At 43.1% G+C, this 20,178-nt stretch overlaps 1 protein-coding gene across 1 annotated transcript; it reads right to left on the bottom strand.

The window, feature by feature from the left end:
- Positions 1 to 481: 481 nt before the first annotated feature.
- On the bottom strand, positions 482 to 19,968 carry epm2a (EPM2A glucan phosphatase, laforin). The gene is made up of 4 exons (XM_033021825.1): positions 19,547 to 19,968; positions 11,456 to 11,630; positions 3,642 to 3,883; positions 482 to 2,122 (listed from the first exon to the last, which is right to left on the bottom strand). Exons 1-4 carry the CDS (start codon positions 19,785 to 19,787, stop codon positions 1,842 to 1,844), a joined length of 939 nt encoding a protein of 312 aa, XP_032877716.1. The 5' UTR covers positions 19,788 to 19,968; the 3' UTR covers positions 482 to 1,841.
- Positions 19,969 to 20,178: the final 210 nt, after the last annotated feature.

Genomic DNA, 20,178 nt, shown 5'->3' with positions numbered 1-20,178 from the left:
GAACCAAACAAAGTCAGACCTAACAAAGCATTTATTCCTTCCAAACACAGTCGGACCCAATAAAGCATTGCAGTTTCAAGCACAGGCAGGGCAGCAGGCCAAACAACTCATGGCATTGTCATTAAGGGCTAACAAATCATTTATTGCAAGTACTTACAGACTCACAGTTCAGTTGATTCACAGCTTAGAATGAGAGTCGTGGCCTCCCTCGCAATCTTGCAGAGTGACTGAGTCATGTCCAGGGTTTTATAGTCCTGCCTCCCCACCCCCACCCCTCGGAAGGGGCGTAACCTTCATCGCGGTGATTGACAGGCGAGAGGATCTCAAGGGTTTTTAAACACGAATAACTTTTTTATTTTTCATCGATGGGAAAAATCCTCGGGGCCTGCTCAGCGGAGGAGAACTGTGAGTAAGATGGCCAAACATTATAGCGATATATGGTAGCGTTTTTTCTAAAATCAATATACATCGCAGACAGGAAGTGGTCGATGAGACTTTTAATTATATAGATTTCAAACAAATATAATGCACAGTACCCATGTCCCAGTTACAATGAAAGGAAATCAACCTGAGACATTGGCTCTCTTTTTATTTTCCACCTTTATTTCAATGTACTTCATCTACACTGTTAATGCAATAACTTTCCAATCTAAATGTTTCAATTTGAACTTGTAATTAAATTGATAAATATGAAAACAAAAGCAATGTTTTAATATTTTCTGCAACAACATTTCATTATAGCAGGATTAAATATTCACTCCATTCTGATTTTTGTTTGTTTGACATATTTACATTCAAAATTAACAACATACACCTGGAAATTGGTATTAAAATTAATATAATTACTGTTTAATATAGCATTAGTACATTGACACGTTGCACTGCTGATTTTCTTGTTTTCCTATTGTACTCTGACTTATAGAATGAACAGAGGCATCCCCTAATCCCTCTGACAATATTGCTACATAACCTGTAACTGGAAGGCAGGACATAAGTAAAGCTGAATGAGACAGGGTAGGGTGAAGCTCTGGAGGGATTGAAAAATGAGATAAAAGATTCGTCATTGGTAAATGCAACAGGGCATTTACAAGAATCCCTTTTACCTCAAAGTAGTAAAAGTATGATATCTCAAGGAGCAATTGAAGTGAATGACAAATGTATTTTAGGAGAATTATGTTAAGCGGTTTGTGGGATGAATAGAAGACGATGACATATGAAAGAAAGGCTAAGGTGTGTTTTTATGTAACTCATGTACCTGCTATCAGAGATAATTAATTGTGTCTTCTGCTGTACCATACTACATGATTTTCTGTTAGGTTTCCTTACAACGTAAGCGACTATCTGGCGGTGCAACCAATACATGCCTTAATGTCTACCATTCTATGTTTGCTGAATTGTCCCAATCAGAATGAAGTCTGGATGTGTTCTCAATGGGGGAGGCATCCTTTAACATTATTGCTTTAATGATCTTAATCGCTCTAATGGCTTGTTATCAAGCAGGGTCTCATTCTGATTATAATGTATCTCAGTGATTTTCAAAAGATTTATAGGTAAATAAACAATTAACATCTCGGAGTAGTTTGTTACCTACAAGCAGTTTCCATCAGACATCCTTGGTCAAAAATCACTGCCAACTTGCAATAGCCAACTGTTCTTAAAACTGCATCAAGATATTTCAGAACTAGGTAGGATGGATGTTTAAAAATTTATGGGAATTTCTGCAATAAATTATTTGCTCATATTGTGCTGTCATAAATAAATATTAAAGCTCTGCTCGTTTTAAAGCAAAAACACACCACATATCCTTCAACCCGAGTATTTGCAATAAATAGTGGGTAATCTTAACAGTTGTGACACAGAGAAGAATGAATATTTCCAAATTTTTGATAAAATTCATTCTTGGCAAGGATTAAAGCCTCTTCATCTATGTAGACTGCGGGTCTTTTGGAAGTTACAAGATACTGAACTTTCCTAAGACTCCATCCAGTGATATACATCAGGAACCCACATACAGTGGCAGTCGATCTTCCTACACCTGCATTACAATGCACGTACACAGTGTGGCCATTCTCCAGCAAACCATTCAGTAAGTAAACTGCATGAGGGAGCATCTTCACTCTGCCTGTTGTAGAGGGGAAAAAAGCCGAATCAAAAACACGCAACTTAGTCAGAGAACGAAAATACAATTTTACCAGGAAGAATATGTTTTATATATTACCTTATACTGGACAAGTGAGGAACTTGTAGTTTACCTGGAAGTATAGAGAAGGTGCAGTGACCGAGAAGGAAAGTCAGGATTGTATGTGGTTTGGCGCAGTAGTCTTTCTATATGCCTGTCATGGCTTTGGAAGGCGTGAACACCAGGAGAGTTGCCGTAGTGAATCTTGCGAATGGTGTACAGTACACTGTACATTCTATGCTTGGGATGTAAATCAAATGGCCTGTTTTTGCTATGAATGGTTTGTTTGTGTCAGGGCTAATTTAATCCAGGCAAGTAGAAGAAAATTCACATTACTGAACTTCCAGTTTGTAAATGTGACTAATTCTGCATTTATTTCAGAATCGCTCACTGGTCTATACAAGTATTTACATAGGTGGTCAAGTTCTTTTTTTCATTGTTTTGGTGCAGGTACACATGACAATTCAACACTTGGACTCTTTTGGGACTATACTTCCCCCAGTGCTAAACATTTTTAAAATCAAAATAGTCAATTAATCAAAAAGAACCCACCACCATAATACACGACAAACAATAAACAATGATACAACTATCTTACAATCCTTGTCAAGGATGCATTCCCCCCCTCCCCCCCCCTCCCAACCAAGCGGTCCCGGAAATCACCCAGGGTGTCTGGACAGCGCATAATCCCTCCCTAACATGACCCGGCCACCGCTAAACATTGGTGGTGAGAAGATTGGTGATTGGCGAATGTAACTGGCCCCTGCACAGCCTTTGCATTGCTGTCCTATTGCTGAAATGTCTTGCCTCCAAAAATCACAACCATCTTTCCATGTCAGAGGTGACTGCAGTCACTGGAGAGTTTTCCCTTTGATTCCCATTAACAAATGTTAATATGGTTCCTTGATGTAACGCTCAATCAAACTTTCATGGTGCCCACATTACCTAATCTGGACTGAGAGCATAATTGTCTGAATGTTGTTGAAGACATGGTACAGGTAATTCTTTCCTGGTTAGTTCTCAGTACCTGCCCAGCTTGACAGCTGTGTCTTTCAGGAGTCGCCCAGCTAGATCAGTGATGGTGTTGCAGCCTGGATGCTTTTGGTGGTGGACACTTGCGGTATTTTGTGCATCTGGGCATATTTAAGAGGGAGTTAGATGTGGCCCTTGTGGCTAAAGGGATCAGGGGGTATGGAGAGAATGCAGGTACGGGATACTGAGTTGGATGATCAGCCATGATCATATTGAATGGCGGTGCAGGCTCGAAGGGCTGAATGGCCTACTCCTGCACCTAGTTTCTATGTTTCTATTACAATGTTAGAACTATATTACTGCAAGTTGTTGGTTATCCGTAAGCTTATATTTGTGTTACTCATTTTTATCGTGCAGGATATGGTAACCACTTCCAAGAGAAGCTCTATCATAATTTTAGCAATAATTAATCAAAATATAATTTTTTCACCTTCTGTACTCATATCTGGAGTTGGCATCCATATATATGCTAAGTCAGCATCTTTGTACAATTCCATCATGAACTCAGGTTTCATTGGTTCTGGTCTACGATTACATCCGGCCGAGTTTTGCACAACATCCCATTCCGTTTGAAAATTCATTACTGCAGTCACCCCCAACTCGTGCTTGAGTTTGATGGTCACGTGCTCTACTTGTCGTGGACAGCTACCAAGCCAAATCCGAGGCAGAATCCTGGAGATCAAAGCACCCATTTCATTGCAAAATTAGTTCAGTAACTACATCACATTTATGGTTACATTCGGCTGTAAAAGAAATTCCCACCAAAGTTAAGCAAGATGAGCCTTTCGTTGGGTCTAACGATATAAAATGAAAGCTATGCTTAGAGTAAATTGGATTGTATTGCTGAAATCTTTGGACGTAGAATTGAACATGCAATACTATTTCAATAATACATCCACTTCACAAAACCTTTGTTCCATGGTTTATTTCTTTAAAGATGCAACTGTATAGTCCATGCTTGGTTCATTGTGACATATATTGGTTTTAAGCAACTGAAGAGATTGAAGAGACATATTCAAGTCAATATACCATTTCCTTGGCCTTATTTGGAGGGTTGGGAAGAAAAAGATTCAACCACTCATCTACACACGGGGCTATATACAGTGGCCAGTTAACTGATCTACCTGCACATCTTTGTGATGTAGAAGAAAATCGGAAGATTCTGAGGAAACAAGTACAATTACAGGAGAACCTACAAACTCTATGCAGAAAGCACCAGAGGTCAGGCTTAAACCCTAGTTGCTGGTGCTATGAGGGAGCAAGTCTGCTGCCTGAAAATCATGATCAAGTTCAAGTTCAAGTGAGTTTATTGTCATGTGTCCCTGACAGGACAATGAAATTTGTGCTTTGCTTCAGCACACAGAACATAGTAGGCATTTACTACAAAACAGATCAGTGTGTCCATATACCATTATATAAATATATACACACATGCATAAATACACTGATAAAGTGTAAATAACATATAATGGGTTATTGGTGATCTGAGTTTTGTCCGAGCCAGGTTTAATAGCCTGAAGGCATGGGGAAGGTCACATTTATTGAACTGTTTGAATAAGTGCTGTTTGGCAACTTAGTCGTGACACATTTCAAATCATTTCTTATACGTGGCTGTAATTAAATTAAATTAATGAAACTGTGAACAGCAAATTTTCCAATTTTAATGTATAAATACCACAATAAGATCGCCTCTCATCCTTCTAAACTCCAGAGTCTCACCCTTCTAAACTCCAGCTGCTCCATTCTCTCAGCATATGATAGTCCCGCCATCCCGGGAATTAACCTTGTAAACCTATGCTGCACTCCCGCAATATACTAAAACAGCTTGATTGCAGGTGGATTTTATTCTGAAGCACAGGGTCACCTGAAGGCTATGTGCTCAGCCCCCTGCTCTGATCATGCTATACCCATAACTGCAGCCGGACACAATTCCAACTCCACTTTTACATTCACTGACGAATTATGGGTAATGATAAGTCAGAGTATAGGAGGGAGATCATTCATCTGATTGAATGGTGCCAGAACAACTTTGCACTCAATGTCAGTAAAACCAAGGAACTGATTGTTGACTTTAGAAGGGATGGGCCGAGGATCCACAAATCTGTTTTCATCAACGGGTTAAAGGTGGAGTGAGTCAATAATGTCCATGTTCCTGGGCTTGCATACCTCTGAAGATCTGTCCTGGACTCAGCATATTCATGCAATCATGAAGAAAGTCCATCAACACCTCTATTTTCTTAGAAGATTGAGGAGATTCGGCACGTCGACAAATACTCTCTTAAACCTCAGGTACACAAAAATGCTGGAGAAACTCAGCGGGTGCAGCAGCATCTATGGAGCGAAGGAGATAGGCAACGTTTCGGCCCGAAACGGTGCCTATCTCCTTCGCTCCATAGATGCTGCTGCACCCGCTGAGTTTCTCCAGCATTTTTGTGTACCTTCGATTTCCAGCATCTTCAGTTCCTTTTTAAGCTCTCTTAAACCTCTACAGGTGTATGGTAGAGAGCATATTGACTGCTTACATCACTGCCTGGTTTGGCAAATTGAATGCCCAGGAATTAAGGTAATTACAAAAAGTGGAGAAAACTGCCTGGTCCATCACGGGAAGGGACCTCCCCACAATCAAAGGGATGGAGAGGAGGCATACTCTCAAAATAGCAGCCAGCATCATCAAGGACCCACACCACCCTGACCATGCTCTCATTTCAGTCCTGCCATCGGGAAAAAGGTATAGGAGCCTGAAAACTCTTAACATCCAGGTTCAGGAACAGCTTCTAACAACACCAGGCCATCGAACACTATGAACTCCAACTAAACTCCAAATTACAAACTGCCTTGAATGGACCAGGCACTTTGCGCTTTGTTTTGTTATTGCACTATATTGGGTCTTTTTTTTGTCAACTTTTTAATATATAATATCTATGTTTATCTGAGTACTATGTTAACAGACTGCTGCTGCAAGAAATAATTTAATTGTTCGGTTCTTGATTTCCCCTATTCTGGATAAAAGATTCTGTACATTCATCCTATCTATACCTCTCATGATTTTATCATTCACCACTATAAGATCACCCCTCAGCCTCCTGCATTCCAATAAATAAAGTCTTAACCTGCCCAACCTGTCCCCATAGATCAGGCTCTCAAGTCCTGGCAACATCTTGTAAATCTTCTCTGCAATAGCAGGGTGATCAAAAAAGAACACACTACTTCACACAAGGCCTCACCAGCGTCTTGCACAACTTTAACATAGCATCCCAACTTATATACTCAATACCCTGACTGATGAAGGCCAATGAACCGAAAGCCTTCACTGTGAAAGTCCTGCTCTAGACTGACTTACCAAAATGCAACACCTTGCACTCATCAACATTAAACTCCATTAACCATTCGTCAATCGAATTACCCAGCTGGTCAAGAACCAGCTGTAATTTTTCACAACCATAGTTATAAATATCAGTCTTGTCCTTTGTTTTCAACTGCTAAGCTCGATGAACATTCAAGATGAAGATGTTCATGGAACAACCCCCTGGCATTGGTTGTTTAATTGAACACCAGTATTTACAACTATTGTGGCATGGTTCCAAGGTTTTGATCTGGGGCTCCATCTAAAGTACAATAAATCTGTAACTTAGCCTGAATGTAGTCACAAAGTTGGCACCCCTTAAGAACATAAGAAAGGTTATCATGCCCTTACAGAGCCTGTTCTGCCATTCATCACCATGGCTAATTTATTTTAACTCGTTTCCAGCTTTACCATGTCCCTTGATTCTCTTAATATCCAGAACAATGACTAAACCATCTTGTAAAATGAATTCAAACAATTCACAATCTTCTGAGTGGAAAATAATCTCCTCTTTCCTGACCTAAATGACCCCCCCCCCCCCCCCCCCCCCCTCTCTCTTATTCTGAGACTGTGACTCCTGATTTCTCAATGAGGGAACACAACTCCACCCTGCCCACCCATCCCTTGTAATCCAGCATATTGTGCCGTGTAAAAACTTCCTGTCAAAATGGAAACATTCATATGCTTCCACATTATACTCCATTTGTCAAATCTTTGTTCATTCACCTAACCTACATATATTCCTTTGCAGCTTCCTCGAGTCCTCCTTAAACTTACTTTCCTGCCTGACTTTTGAGTCATCAGAAAATGTAACAACTGTATATTTGGTGGCTTCATCCAAGTCATTTATCTAAATTGTAAAACGTTGAGGTCCCAGAACCAATCCCTGTGATACACCACTCATTTCATCCCGTCAACCTGAAAAAGATCAATTTATCCCAGACTCTAATTCCTGTTACTCTAATTCCTGTTAGTCTGCTGATCTACTCATGCCGATATGTTACCTTGACACTGTCAACATTTATTTTGCACAATAATGTTTGATGTTGACCTGAAGCAAACGCCTTCTGCAACATAGGTCATTCACCAGATCCCCTTTACCCACAACACTTGATATTTAAACATTATCTCTTTTTCACCCATGTTAACTTTGCCTGAAGACTTTTTGGTTTACTTTTCTAATATTTCCTCAATGATAAATTATAATAACTGTCTCTGTGGACCGTCTTAAGCCGGCACACTTGGACATTGACCAATCAGTGCAGGTGACACAATCCCGCCGCAGAGGGCGTCCACCATCACAGCCAAACCCGCCCTCAACTCAACCAGCTGCAACCCCGAACACAGGAGACACGTACACAAGATCAGGCTGCCTCACTCGACAGCATAACCGCCTCCAATTCTCAAGTTCTGGGGGGGGGGGGGGGGGGGGTCATGTGGCAGGTCGAGCCACTTTGGTCTGAAACCATCGAGCTCGAGCACTCGCGTGGACCTGGCGTGATCTGGGCCCACGAATCAACGCCGACCTGGGCGGTATCTGGCGGGGAGCAGCAGACAACGCAGCTAGTCTTCACCACAGTCAACGCGTTAACACACCACCTTGTCCTTCTGAACTAATTGTTGAGCTGTATCGTTTAAATATTAAACTGAGCGTTTAAGTATAAAACTGAGTGTTTATACAACACATGAACTTCTTAAATAAAAACATTTCATGAACAACTCTGATAAATTCTCAAATTCTTAAAATTGTTCCTGTTCCACACCTGTAAATGACTAGTAGGAAGTGAATAGAAATAGCCTGTGAGGTTTCCCTTTATTGTTTTTCATGCATTCTGCACTTCCAGTTAAGCAGCACTGGGGTTATGATCGCATCACATAGAGTTGTAAAACTGGTCTGTCCAGATGCTTAGATTATATTTGTTCAGATTGTGTAGGAAAGAAATGTAGATGCTTTTTAAACGGAAGATAGGCACAAAAAGCTGGAGTAACTCAGCGGATCAGGCAGCATCTATGGAGATGCTTCAGACTGAAGATGGGTCTCGACCCAAAACATCATCTATTCATTTTCTCCAGAGATGCTGCCTGAGCCGCTGAGTTAAAATTCAGATTGTTGGGCAATGGCTCATTCCAGGAATGCAACAAGCAGCCCCAACTCTGAAAAAAAGCTGGTTCGATCCTGACTATGGGTGCTGTCTGGGTGATGTTTGTACGTTCTCCCTGTGACCGCATAGATATTCTCCGGGTGCTCCGGTTTCCTCCCACATTGCAAAGACGTGCGGTTTTGAAAGTTAATTGGCTTGTGTAAATGATGCCTAATGTGCAGGATCGAACTAATGTACAGTGTACTAGTGTACAGGTGATCGTTGGTCAGTGTGGACTTGGTGGGCTGAAGGGCATGTTTCCACACTGTATCTCTAAACTAAACTATGAGAAAAGGATAGAGAACCTTTATTTGATTCATCATAGGGTCGAACAGCATATAAACAGGCCTTTTAGCCCAATTCCTCCCTGCCCACCAAGATGGCCATTTAAACTAATCCCATTTGTTTCGTATCCATCTAAACTTTTCCTATTTATAAAGATATCTAAATACATTTTAAATGTTGTTATTCTTATGCAGAGAATCACTTCCTCTGGCAGTTTGTTCCTCATATGTACATCACTCAGTATAAGTTCCTATTACATTTTTCCCTCCTTACCTTAATTCTCTGCATTCTAGTTCTTCATTCCCCAACCCTGAGAAAAAGAAAATGCATCGATCTATCATGTTCACCATCTAATCCCACTTATCAAAACACTTTCTCCCTATCTTTAAATCTCATGAGTGAGGCAATACCCTAAGGTACATTGGAAGATGGCACACTAGTGTGATTGTTGCTGCAGTTCTGAGGATGGACCTGAAGCACAATGTTAGGCAGATGGTACACTGTTAACCTGCCCCCCGATGGAATTTCACTCTGTGCACTGAAAACTCTTACCATTTGCGTACCAGTTTGTGGATTGACAAGCTACGATTGCGGATGACTAATTATTCACAGGAGGTCTGAAAAAAACAAAAATCTGTGCATTGAGAGAGCACAAGTTTTTTTGTAGTTTGTTAAGGCCCTTGTTTCGCATTCAATATGATAATGAAATAACAAGTAAGGGGAAACTAGTTGGTTTTGTTCTGGTTAATGAGTAGCAACATGGAAGTGAACTAACTATGAGCATACAATAACTAGGTTCGGTGTCTGCAGACAATAGAGAATCAAAATCAGTAACAAAAGTAATTGTTTAGTTGGGTTGCAAGGTCTATTAGTTATAAATTCACAGATTACAAGATTTAAACGTAATATAAACAAATCAGAATGGTAGATGGCTGGAAACTGCTGCCACAGGTGGTGGTGAAGGCAGATATGATAGTGGTTTTTAAGAGGCTTTTGGATGGCTATGTGGAAATGCAGGGATATGAATCATGTGCAGACAGTGGAGATTAGTTTAACATGGCATCAGGTTCAGCATTGTGGGCCAAGGGGCCTGTTCCTGTCCTGTTCTATGTTCTAAATGGGCAAGGTAAATTATACAAATGGTAGGAATAAACTGGTCACTGTTTGAATGGTGGGATGCAACTCATGGAAAATATCAACTGTTCAATGAGAGATTAATGAATAGCTGGCAATGTCAGTTCATACATTCCTAGCTCAGATTTGACTTTCAAGAGTTATCCTGGTATAATATTTAACTAGCAAAACGTTGTCTTGTGCCTTGCATAGCTAAGATACACACGGCTGTTATAAGGGAATCCTGTGACTCAGTTTCTCATCAGCCTAAAACTCTGTCTCTGAAACAACTTGTAACTCCCATTAACTAGCTTTGAAATTCCTTTCAAAATCACACTTATTCAACATTATACACACCTATGTCATCTTCAGACTTCCAGAGGGAATTGACAACTAGTAAAAGCTGAAAGTTGATTGGCAAAAATTAGTATCAAAACATTGTTGTCCTCAGACTCAATAAACGGGCATTTGGCAATTCAGCAGAAACCTCTTTTCCCAGAGAAAGAACTCGCTATCACTCTAAGCAGATGCGGTGCATGGCAATGATGCATAAAGGTAGAAACGGAATAAACACACGTGGGAACTTAAAAGATAGAATAGTTAAAATTTGCGTGAAGTATGATCACAGTAGATAGATAGATAGATAGATAGATAAATACTTTATTAATCCCCTTATTCAGGGGAAATTCTGATGTCCTTGCAGCACACTAATAAAAATACAACACAGTATTCATAAAGACCAATTGAAAAGAAAGGCCTGTTTGTATGCTGTGAATATATACCATAGAGTTATTGAACTATTCAGCATGGAAACAGCCTCTTTGGCCCACCTTGTCTATGCTGACCAAAAGCATATTGGGAAGGTTCTATTTGCCTACATTTGACCCACACCCCTCTAAACCCTTCTTATCTATATATCTGACCAAATGTATTTTTAAAATTTTAGTTGTATCCACTTTTATAGCTTTCTCACTAAATCTGTGCAATGGCAGGGCTATTAACGCTGTTGCCTCACAAATCCAGAGATCCAGGTTTGATCCTGACCTTGGTGCTCTCTATGTGGAGTTTGCAAGTTCTTCCTGTGACCATCTGGGTGTCCCTGGGTGCTCTAATTTCCCCTAATGTCCAAAGACGTGCAGGTTGATAAGATAACTGAATTGCCCCTGGTGCAGCTGTGTGGCAGGAGAATTAGAGGGGGGAGGGAGTGTTGGTGAGATGCAAAGAAAAACATGGGATTAATGTACATAGGTGCTTGAAGGTCATCACAGATGCACCGAGCTGAAGACTTGTTCCTGTGCCAACCTTCAGCAACCTTCGAAAATTAGCAGCAGTGTTAAAATTCAGGCATCCCAGCGGTTTTACCTGGAGTAGTGCATGGCTTGGTGATCAGCAATGTGAAAGTAGAAATCGGTGGTGTGCTTCATCTCGTTAGTACACCCACTGTCCTCAATATAATGTCCGACAGGGATACAGTAAACATCATCCACTAAGTTGCTGTCATCGTATTCGCAGCTCCGATCATGTAGCGGCCCGTTTCCTAACATGGACAAAAAGAGTTTGGCAGCATTTTCAGCAATCAACTCTGTTTTCTGGGGAGGGCCTGTCTGCTGGCGTAGGAGATCACACACAGGACATCATTAATTAGAAAGCCAGGCATGAATGGTCCCCAGTTTTCTGGCCAATCATTCTAACGGACTATCAGGTCATTATCAAATTAAACAACAAAAGGATTTGAGTATAGGAGCAGGGAGGTTCTACTGCAGTTGTACAGGGTCTTGGTGGGACCACACCTGGAGTATTGCGTACAGTTTTGGTCTCCTAATCTGAGGAAAGACATTCTTGCCATAGAGGGAGTGCAGAGAAGGTTCACCAGACTGATTCCTGGGATGTCAGGACTTTCATATGAAGAAAGACTGGATAGACTCGGCTTGTACTCGCTAGAATTTAGAAGATTGAGGGGGGGGGATCTTATAGAAACTTACAAAATTCTTAAGGGGTTGGACAGGCTAGATGCAGGAAGATTGTTCCCGATGTTGGGGAAGTCCAGAACAAGGGGTCACAGTTTAAGGATAAAGGGGAAATCTTTTAGGACTGAGATGAGAAAAAAAAATTTACACAGAGAGTGGTGAATCTCTGGAATTCTCTGCCACAGAATGCAGTTGAGGCTAGTTCATTGGCTATATTTAAGAGGGAGTTAGTTGTGGCCCTTGTGGCTAAAGGGATCAGGGGGTATGGAGAGAAGGCAGGTACAGGATACTGAGTTGGATGATCAGCCATGATCATATTGAATGGCGGTGCAGGCTCGAAGGGCCGAATGGCCTACTCCTGCGCCTATTTTCTATGTTTCTATGTTTCTAAACACTGCATTTCAGATATGTGACAGAAAATTGGAACTTTAAAAATAAAAAGTGCTATAAATTGCTATGAGACGTCCATTGGTTGTAAAAGGTGCCACATCCATGCAAGTCTTCAAGTCCCTCTGCCTTATGACACTTAATAAATGCCTCACTTTTGTAATGATTGGTCTAGTTAAACAGATTTAATACAGAGCTCTCCTCACAAACCTTGAGATGCTGAACTTGTACTGCTGATACCACCAGACCTGCCAAATTGCCCCGTGTATAATTAGGGTCAATATTGACGAGAATGGGTGCAGTGGCTGAATGTTCCCTGGCCTGCAATCGCATCAAAATGTTCAAGTTACATGGGAATCACAGAGTAGTAAATGCCCAAACAATCGTTTGAAATATATTATTCAATTTGTTTCCGGGGCACAAAGATCCAGAGGATAACTAATGGCTAGAGCCAGGATGTTTAGGCGCTAAAAATCTCTGAAATAGGCGGGCAAAAAGGCAAAATAAAATTACAAAAAAGGCATAAAAAGGCATGTATTTCCACCAGCAAAATATGGTTGAAAAAGATAATTATAAAGGTATACTACATTATCGCCTGGTTGCACATAACTACTAGCATTGTTTTCAAATTATCTGGTGTTAAACTATGCCGTCTGTCAGACAGCATATGCTTCAGTTGTGAAAAACTTCTTTCTACCCCAGCTGAGGTCACTGGTGCATTCCTGAACCAAGCTACAAACTCTACATTCATGTTGATATCTTGTGTATTACAACTACCTTTGAGAAGTTTAGCTATGTTTTGTATTTCTTCAAGATCTTTGTTAGCTAAAATCACCCTCTCACATTTTCCTTGTATGTCTTTACCTACATCGCCAGGAACTTTAAGTACAAAGTACAGCAAGTGAAGATGTAAACAACTGAGCAATAGTTGAGCTCTTTGACTTCTCCAATACTTCCAACGTCAAGAAATACTCCTTTGATGGTTGACCTGCCTCCAGTTTACCGATGACCACATTGGCAACATATCTCCCCACAGCATTGGTTGTCTCGTCTATTGAGATCCATATTTTGTTGCGTACAACTTCATCTCTAATTTTCTGCACAACAATGTTAAAGTTGCTGTCAACATAATTTTTCTGTAATGATGACTCACTCAGTATAGGTTCCTTTATGTATTTCCCTAAAAAACCTCTGAGACATTTGTTTTCCAATTTCCACAGTGGAATTCCAGCATCAATGAATGCTTTGCACAGATCACTCGAAAACTCAGATTTGCGATTGGAGCCAGCAGTAAATGATGTGAGCAGACAAGCTTGCATATTTCCTACCTTCAGTTTCTCTGCCGTCGACTTGTGTTTAGCTGTCTGTACATGCTGGGAGAAGAAATATTTCTTCTCATGATTCACTGCTTTCTCACATGCTTTGCAAAACTGCACATAGTTGTCTGTAGAGAATATATCACTCCTGTACACTCTCACAAATCGTTCAGTTTTTTACAAGGCGTTGACTAGACTTTAGGCATTTTGACGCTTGCAGGGATAGATCCTACAAGAGCGGGGGTGCAGACCTCTACAGGCAGGCCAAGTACAAGCTGAGAAGAGGAATCAGAGCTGCCAAGGAAAGGTACTCTGAGAAGTTGAGGAGCAAGTCTCAGCAAACGACTCTTCTTCAGTGTGGAAGGGCTTGCAAGAAATCACAAGCTACAAGAGGAACCCCCCCCCCCCCCCCCCCCCCCTGCTCCTTGGGCAATCGTCAGCTGACCAATGGCCTGAACGAGTTCTACTGCAGGTTCGATAAACAGAAACTTAACCCTGGTACCCCGCACCCAATCCCCAACCAACATTTCACAACTGCTCATAGCTTGACTCCAGTTTGAAAAGACTAGACCCTTCCCCACCTACTCCTCCCCAACCACCACTTCACACCTACTTAAAGTATAACTCCAGTCTGCAAAGACTGGACCCTTTCCCACGCTCCCCTCTCCAATCATTACTTGACATCCACTTACAGCCGGTTTCGTCCTAGTGCTGTAAATTTTCTTGTAAGTTACGTTAAAATGGCAAAAAAAAGGCTGATTTAGGCCCTCAATCGTGAAAAAGGCATTATCTTCCTGAAATCATCAAAAAAAGGCATGAAAAGGCACATGGAAAAATCATGTGGTGTTTGAAAATAACTCATCTGATTCTGGTCACTATCGGCCTTCACCTCTCTCTCCCCTATTGGTTCCCATTAGCACCTTCCATACTTCTCAGACCCCAGTGCTGGTTGCCTTTGTGTTCCCACTTATCTCCACTCCTAGCTGTCTCCCTCTTCACCCTGCCCTCCCATCCCTTACCCACCTGGCTCCGCATTCCTTTTTTGTTTTGTTTTTCCGTGTCTTCACCTTATCACCCACCTGCCTCTGCCCTGCCACACATCTGCCCTTTATCCTTCACCCTCTTCGGTCCACCAATCACCCATGGCCCCTGTCTTCTCTACTCCACCTCTCCTCTTTATACTGGCTATCTTCCTCACTACACTTAGTTCATTTCCCACCACTGATATTGTTCATCCTGCAAGTTAGGTTGGTTTATTACTATTGTCATGTACACCAAAATAGAGTGAACATTTTTGTTAGTATGCAAACTAAAAGGAGATCAGTATGCAAATTTAAAGCACACTGTATTGGGGGTTCAGTATTGATGTGGATAGAGAACTGGCTGGCAGACAGGAAGCAAAGAGTAGGAGTAACGGGTCCTTTTCACAATGGCAGGCAGTGACTAGTGGGGTACCGCAAGGCTCAGTGCTGGGACCCCAGCTATTTACAATATATATTAATGATTTGGATGAGGGAATTGAATGCAACATCCCCAAGTTTGCGGATGACACAAAGCTGAGGGGCAGTGTTAGCTGTGAGGAGGATGCTAGGAGGCTACAAGGTGACTTGGATAGGTTGGGTGAGTGGGCAAATGCATGGCAGATGCAGTATAATGTGGATAAATGTGAGGTTATCCACTTTGGTGGCAAAAACAGGAAAGTAGACTATTACCTGAATGGTGGCAGATTAGGAAAAGGGGAGATGCAACAAGACCTGGGTGTCATGGTACACCAGTCATTGAAAGTAGGCATGCAGGTGCAGCAGGCAGTGAAGAAAGCGAATGGTATGTTAGCATTCATAGCAAAAGGATTTGAGTATAGGAGCAGGGAGGTTCTACTGCAGTTGTACAGGGTCTTGGTGAGACCACACCTGGAGTATTGCGTACAGTTTTGGTCTCCTAATCTGAGGAAAGACATTCTTGCCATAGAGGGAGTGCACAGAAGGTTCACCAGAATGATTCCTGGGATGTCAGGACTTTCATATGAAGAAAGACTGGATAGACTCGGCTTGTACTCGCTAGAATTTAGAAGATTGAGAGGGGATCTTATAGAAACTTACAAAATTCTTAAGGGTACACACAATTGCTGGGGAAACTCAGCGGGTGCAGCAGCATCTATGGAGCGAAGGAAATAGGCGACGTTTCGGGCCGAAACCCTTCTTCAGACTGATGGGGGGTGGGGAAAGAAAGAAGGAAAAGGGGAGGAGGAGGAGGAGCCCGAGGGCGGGCGGATGGGAGGGTGGGAGGAGACAGCTAGAGGGTTAAGGAAGGGGAGGAGACAGCACGGGCTAGCCAAATTGGGAGAATTCAATGTTAATGCCATAAGGACGCAAGGACCCCAGACGGAATATGAGGTGCTGTTCCTCCTATTTCCGCTGTTGCTCACTCTGGCAATGGAGGAGACCCAGGACAGAGAGGTCGGATTGGGAATGGGAGGGGGAGTTGAAGTGCTGAGCCACTGGGAGGTCAGGTAGGTTATTGCGGACTGAGCGGAGGTGTTCGGCGAAACGATCGCCCAACCTACGCTTGGTCTCACCGATGTAAATGAGCTGACATCTAGAGCAGCGGATGCAGTAGATGAGGTTGGAGGAGATACAGGTGAACCTTTGTCGCACCTGGAACGACTGCTTGGGACCTTGAATGGAGCCGGTGGCTCAGCACTTCAACTCCCCCTCCCATTCCCAATCCGACCTCTCTGTCCTGGGTCTCCTCCATTGCCAGAGTGAGCAACAGCGGAAATTGGAGGAACAGCACCTCATATTCCGTCTGGGGTCCTTGCGTCCTTATGGCATTAACATTGAATTCTCCCAATTTGGCTAGCCCGTGCTGTCTCCTCCCCTTCCTTAACCCTCTAGCTGTCTCCTCCCACCCTCCCATCCGCCCGCCCTCGGGCTCCTCCTCCTCCTCCCCTTTTCCTTCTTTCTTTCCCCACCCCCCATCAGTCTGAAGAAGGCTTTCGGCCCGAAATGTCGCCTATTTCCTTCGCTCCATAGATGCTGCTGCACCCGCTGAGTTTCCCCAGCAATTGTGTGTACATTCGATATTCCAGCATCTGCAGTTCCCTTTTGAACAAAATTCTTAAGGGGTTGGACAGGCTAGATGCAGGAAGATTATTCCCGATGTTGTGGAAGTCCAGAACAAGTGCAAAGAGAAATATAACCAGAGTGCCTTGTATAGCGTGTTACAAGGAAACAGCTAGAGGGAAAGTGCAGATTGAAAAAAAAAGCATGAGGGTAGAAATGAGGTAGGTGGGGAGATTGGGACTAAACCCTTAGCTTATGTTCCTCCAGCAGTTTGTTTGTTAGTCAAGATCATTTCCCATTACTGTCCTGATATCATATTTTATTATTAGAGTGGGGTAGAGTGACTTCCTTACAGTGCCAGAGACCCGGATTCAATCTTGACTATGGGTGCTGCCTGTATGGAGTTTGTACGTTCTCCTTGTGACCACATGGGTTTTCTCCGGGTACCTGGTTTCCTCCCACATTCCAAAGACGTGCAGGTTTGCAGGTTAATTGGCTTCTGTAAATTGTTCCTAGTGTGTAGGATAGAGCCAGTGTGTGGGGTGATAATGGTCTGCATGGACTTGGTGGACTGAAGGGCCTGTTTCCACGCAGTATCTCTAAACTAAATTAAACTCATCTCCTCTTCAGTTCTGCCCATAGCCATACTGAATAAATCCAGGCCCTTTGGCCCACTAGGTCTATGGCAACCACCATGTACATAACTATACTAACCAGCATTTGCTTTTTGAAACATGAAGAACATAAAGTACCCTGGAATAATCGACTCCCAGCCTTGGTCACCTAGCAACCGTGGCCTGTAATGACTATTAGATGAAACCTGTTTTCTTTGTGCTATCAGTTCATCTAGATTGTTACAAATACCTTGTATGTTCAAAACATTGGATTTTAATTCTGGCTTTCTACATGGTTTCAATACTTTGATCACTTATTGCTGCTGCATCTTTTTGTTATCCTGTCCCTTCCTGACACACTCTACTCATCTCAACTCATATTGTTACACTCTGCCATGCATATTTCTGTACTTCCTCTCACCTGAACCCTCCCTTTCAACTTGTGTATGACAATGTGCCCAGTGCCAGTGTGTGCAAATTGACAGGGTCAATAAATATTCAGTGCTTTGTTAGAGTGCCCATTGGCAGATAGTGACCAGTGTTAATCAGCGACCACTGGCACTGTCCATTCGCCAAGCCCAATCAGTGCCCAATAATTGTCCATGATCAGTGACAGTCTACGCTCAAACAGTTACAGACCCAAACCCAGTGTCCAGTGACAGCTAATGTCCAGCTACACTGCCAATCGATATCTGGTGAGGCATCATCTGGAGTATTGTGTACAGTTTTGGTCTCCTAATTTGAGGAAGGACATCCTTGTGATTGAGGCAGTGCAGCGTAGGTTCACGAGATTGATCCCTGGGATGGCGGGATTGTCATACGAGGAAAGATTGAAAAGACTAGGCTTGTATTCACTGGAGTTTAGAAGGATGAGGAGATATCTTATAGAAACATATAAAATTATAAAAGGACTGGTCAAGCAGGAAAAATGTTCCCAATGTTGGGCGAGTCCAGAACCAGGGGCCACAGTCTTAGAATAAAGGGGAGGTTATTTAAGACTGAGGTGAGAAAAAACTTTTTCACCCAGAGAGTTATGAATTTATGGAATTCCCTGCCACAGAGGGCAGTGGAGGCCAAATCACTGGATGGATTTAAGAGAGAGTTAGATATAGATCTAGGGGCTAGTGGAGTCAAGGGATATGGGGAGAAGGCAGGCGGCAGGCACGGGTTATTGATAGGGGACGATCAGCCATGATCACAATGAATGGCGGTGCTGGCTCGAAGTGCCGAATGGCCTCCTCCTGCACCTATTTTCTATGTTTCTATAGAAAATAGGTGCTAGAACCTAGGAACCTATGTTTCTATATCGAGTGCAAATGGCCAGTGACAGGCTGAGCCCAGGTCACAGTCCCATTACAGTGTCTTTAGTCTATCAAGGACCAGTCACTGTAAGAAGTTGCTCAGTGACTTTTCCCAGAAATGGCTTGATCCAGTACCCAGTGCCAATGAGTACTCGTGAGTGGCCAACCTGCAATGATAGTCTGTGCCCAGAACCAGTCAATGGCTAATAGTGTTCAGAGCAAGTTAGTTCTCAGTGGCATTGCCCGATGACTTCTTAAAATTCTTAAAGGGTTGGACAGGCTAGATGCAGGAAAATTATTCCCGATGTTGGGGAAGTCCAGAACTAGAGGTCACAGTTTAAGGATAAGAGGGAAGTCTTTTAGGACCGAGATGAGAAAATCATTTTTTTACACAGAGAGTGGTGAATCTGTGGAATTCTCTGCCACAGAAGGTAGTTGAGGCCAGTTCATTGGCTATATTTAAGAGGGAGTTAGATGTGGCCCTTGTGGCTAAAGGGATCAGGGGGTATGGAGAGAAGGCAGGGATGGGATACCGAGTTGGATGATCAGCCATGATCATATCGAATGGTGGTGCAGGCTCGAAGGGCCGAATGACCTACTCCTGCACCTATTGTCTATGTTTCTATGACAGTCCCAGTGCTCAATGAATGTCAGTGACAGTGTCCAGTGAAAGTCGGTGCCCAGTGAAGCACTCAGTGACAATGCTCAGTCACAGCCAGTGCCCAGTCACAGTCAGTGATCTGTCACATCCAGTGCCCCAGCGAGCAATGCCTGTCCCAGTCACAGTCAATAACGGCGTCCTCTACCTTCCCAGACAAACTGGCCCCGGATCCGCTTGGCAAACTTGAACCAGAAAGTGTCGGTGCTGTGCTCCTGCAGCAACACCTCGCCTGTCCAGAAGGAAGGCTCGTTCACCGCGCTGCTTGCAGCGACCATCTGCACGGCTCGCTCCGGGTCCCAGTGCCCCAGCTCCGGCCTCGACCCGCACACGAACAGCTGCACATCGCGGTCTTCCAGTGTCACCACCACCCCGAATCGCAGCAACATTGCGGGGAGCCCCTCTGTCTGGACTGGCCCAGGTTCCAGCTCGGCCGTCCTCTGTCACTCTCCTCCAGCTGCTGAAGGACTGAATGCAACCAGCAGCCAATAAAGCCGAGAGGCAAGCGGTGCAGAGCACCCAAAATAACCGGGGAATGTTAACAGCTCAACACACGCGGAGGCCAGATCACTGCACGGGTTTTACTCTTGTAGTGCTCAGGGCAAATAAGTCCGCACCCACCTCCTGGGCTTGTTGTCCAGCTATTTCATGTACAGGCAGAGGAGATTAGTTTAATTTGGTATCATGTTCGACACAGACATTGTGGCCGAAGGGCTTGTTCCTGTGCTGTTCTATGTAGCGTCTTTATGCTCACTTGCTACAATTTTGCAAGCTCAGACC

This window comes from Amblyraja radiata, chromosome 5 (assembly GCF_010909765.2).
Source record: "Amblyraja radiata isolate CabotCenter1 chromosome 5, sAmbRad1.1.pri, whole genome shotgun sequence".
Classification (NCBI taxonomy): domain Eukaryota; kingdom Metazoa; phylum Chordata; class Chondrichthyes; order Rajiformes; family Rajidae; genus Amblyraja; species Amblyraja radiata.
Note: the sequence above shows the minus strand (reverse complement) of the source record. Positions and strands in the feature narration are given on the sequence as shown.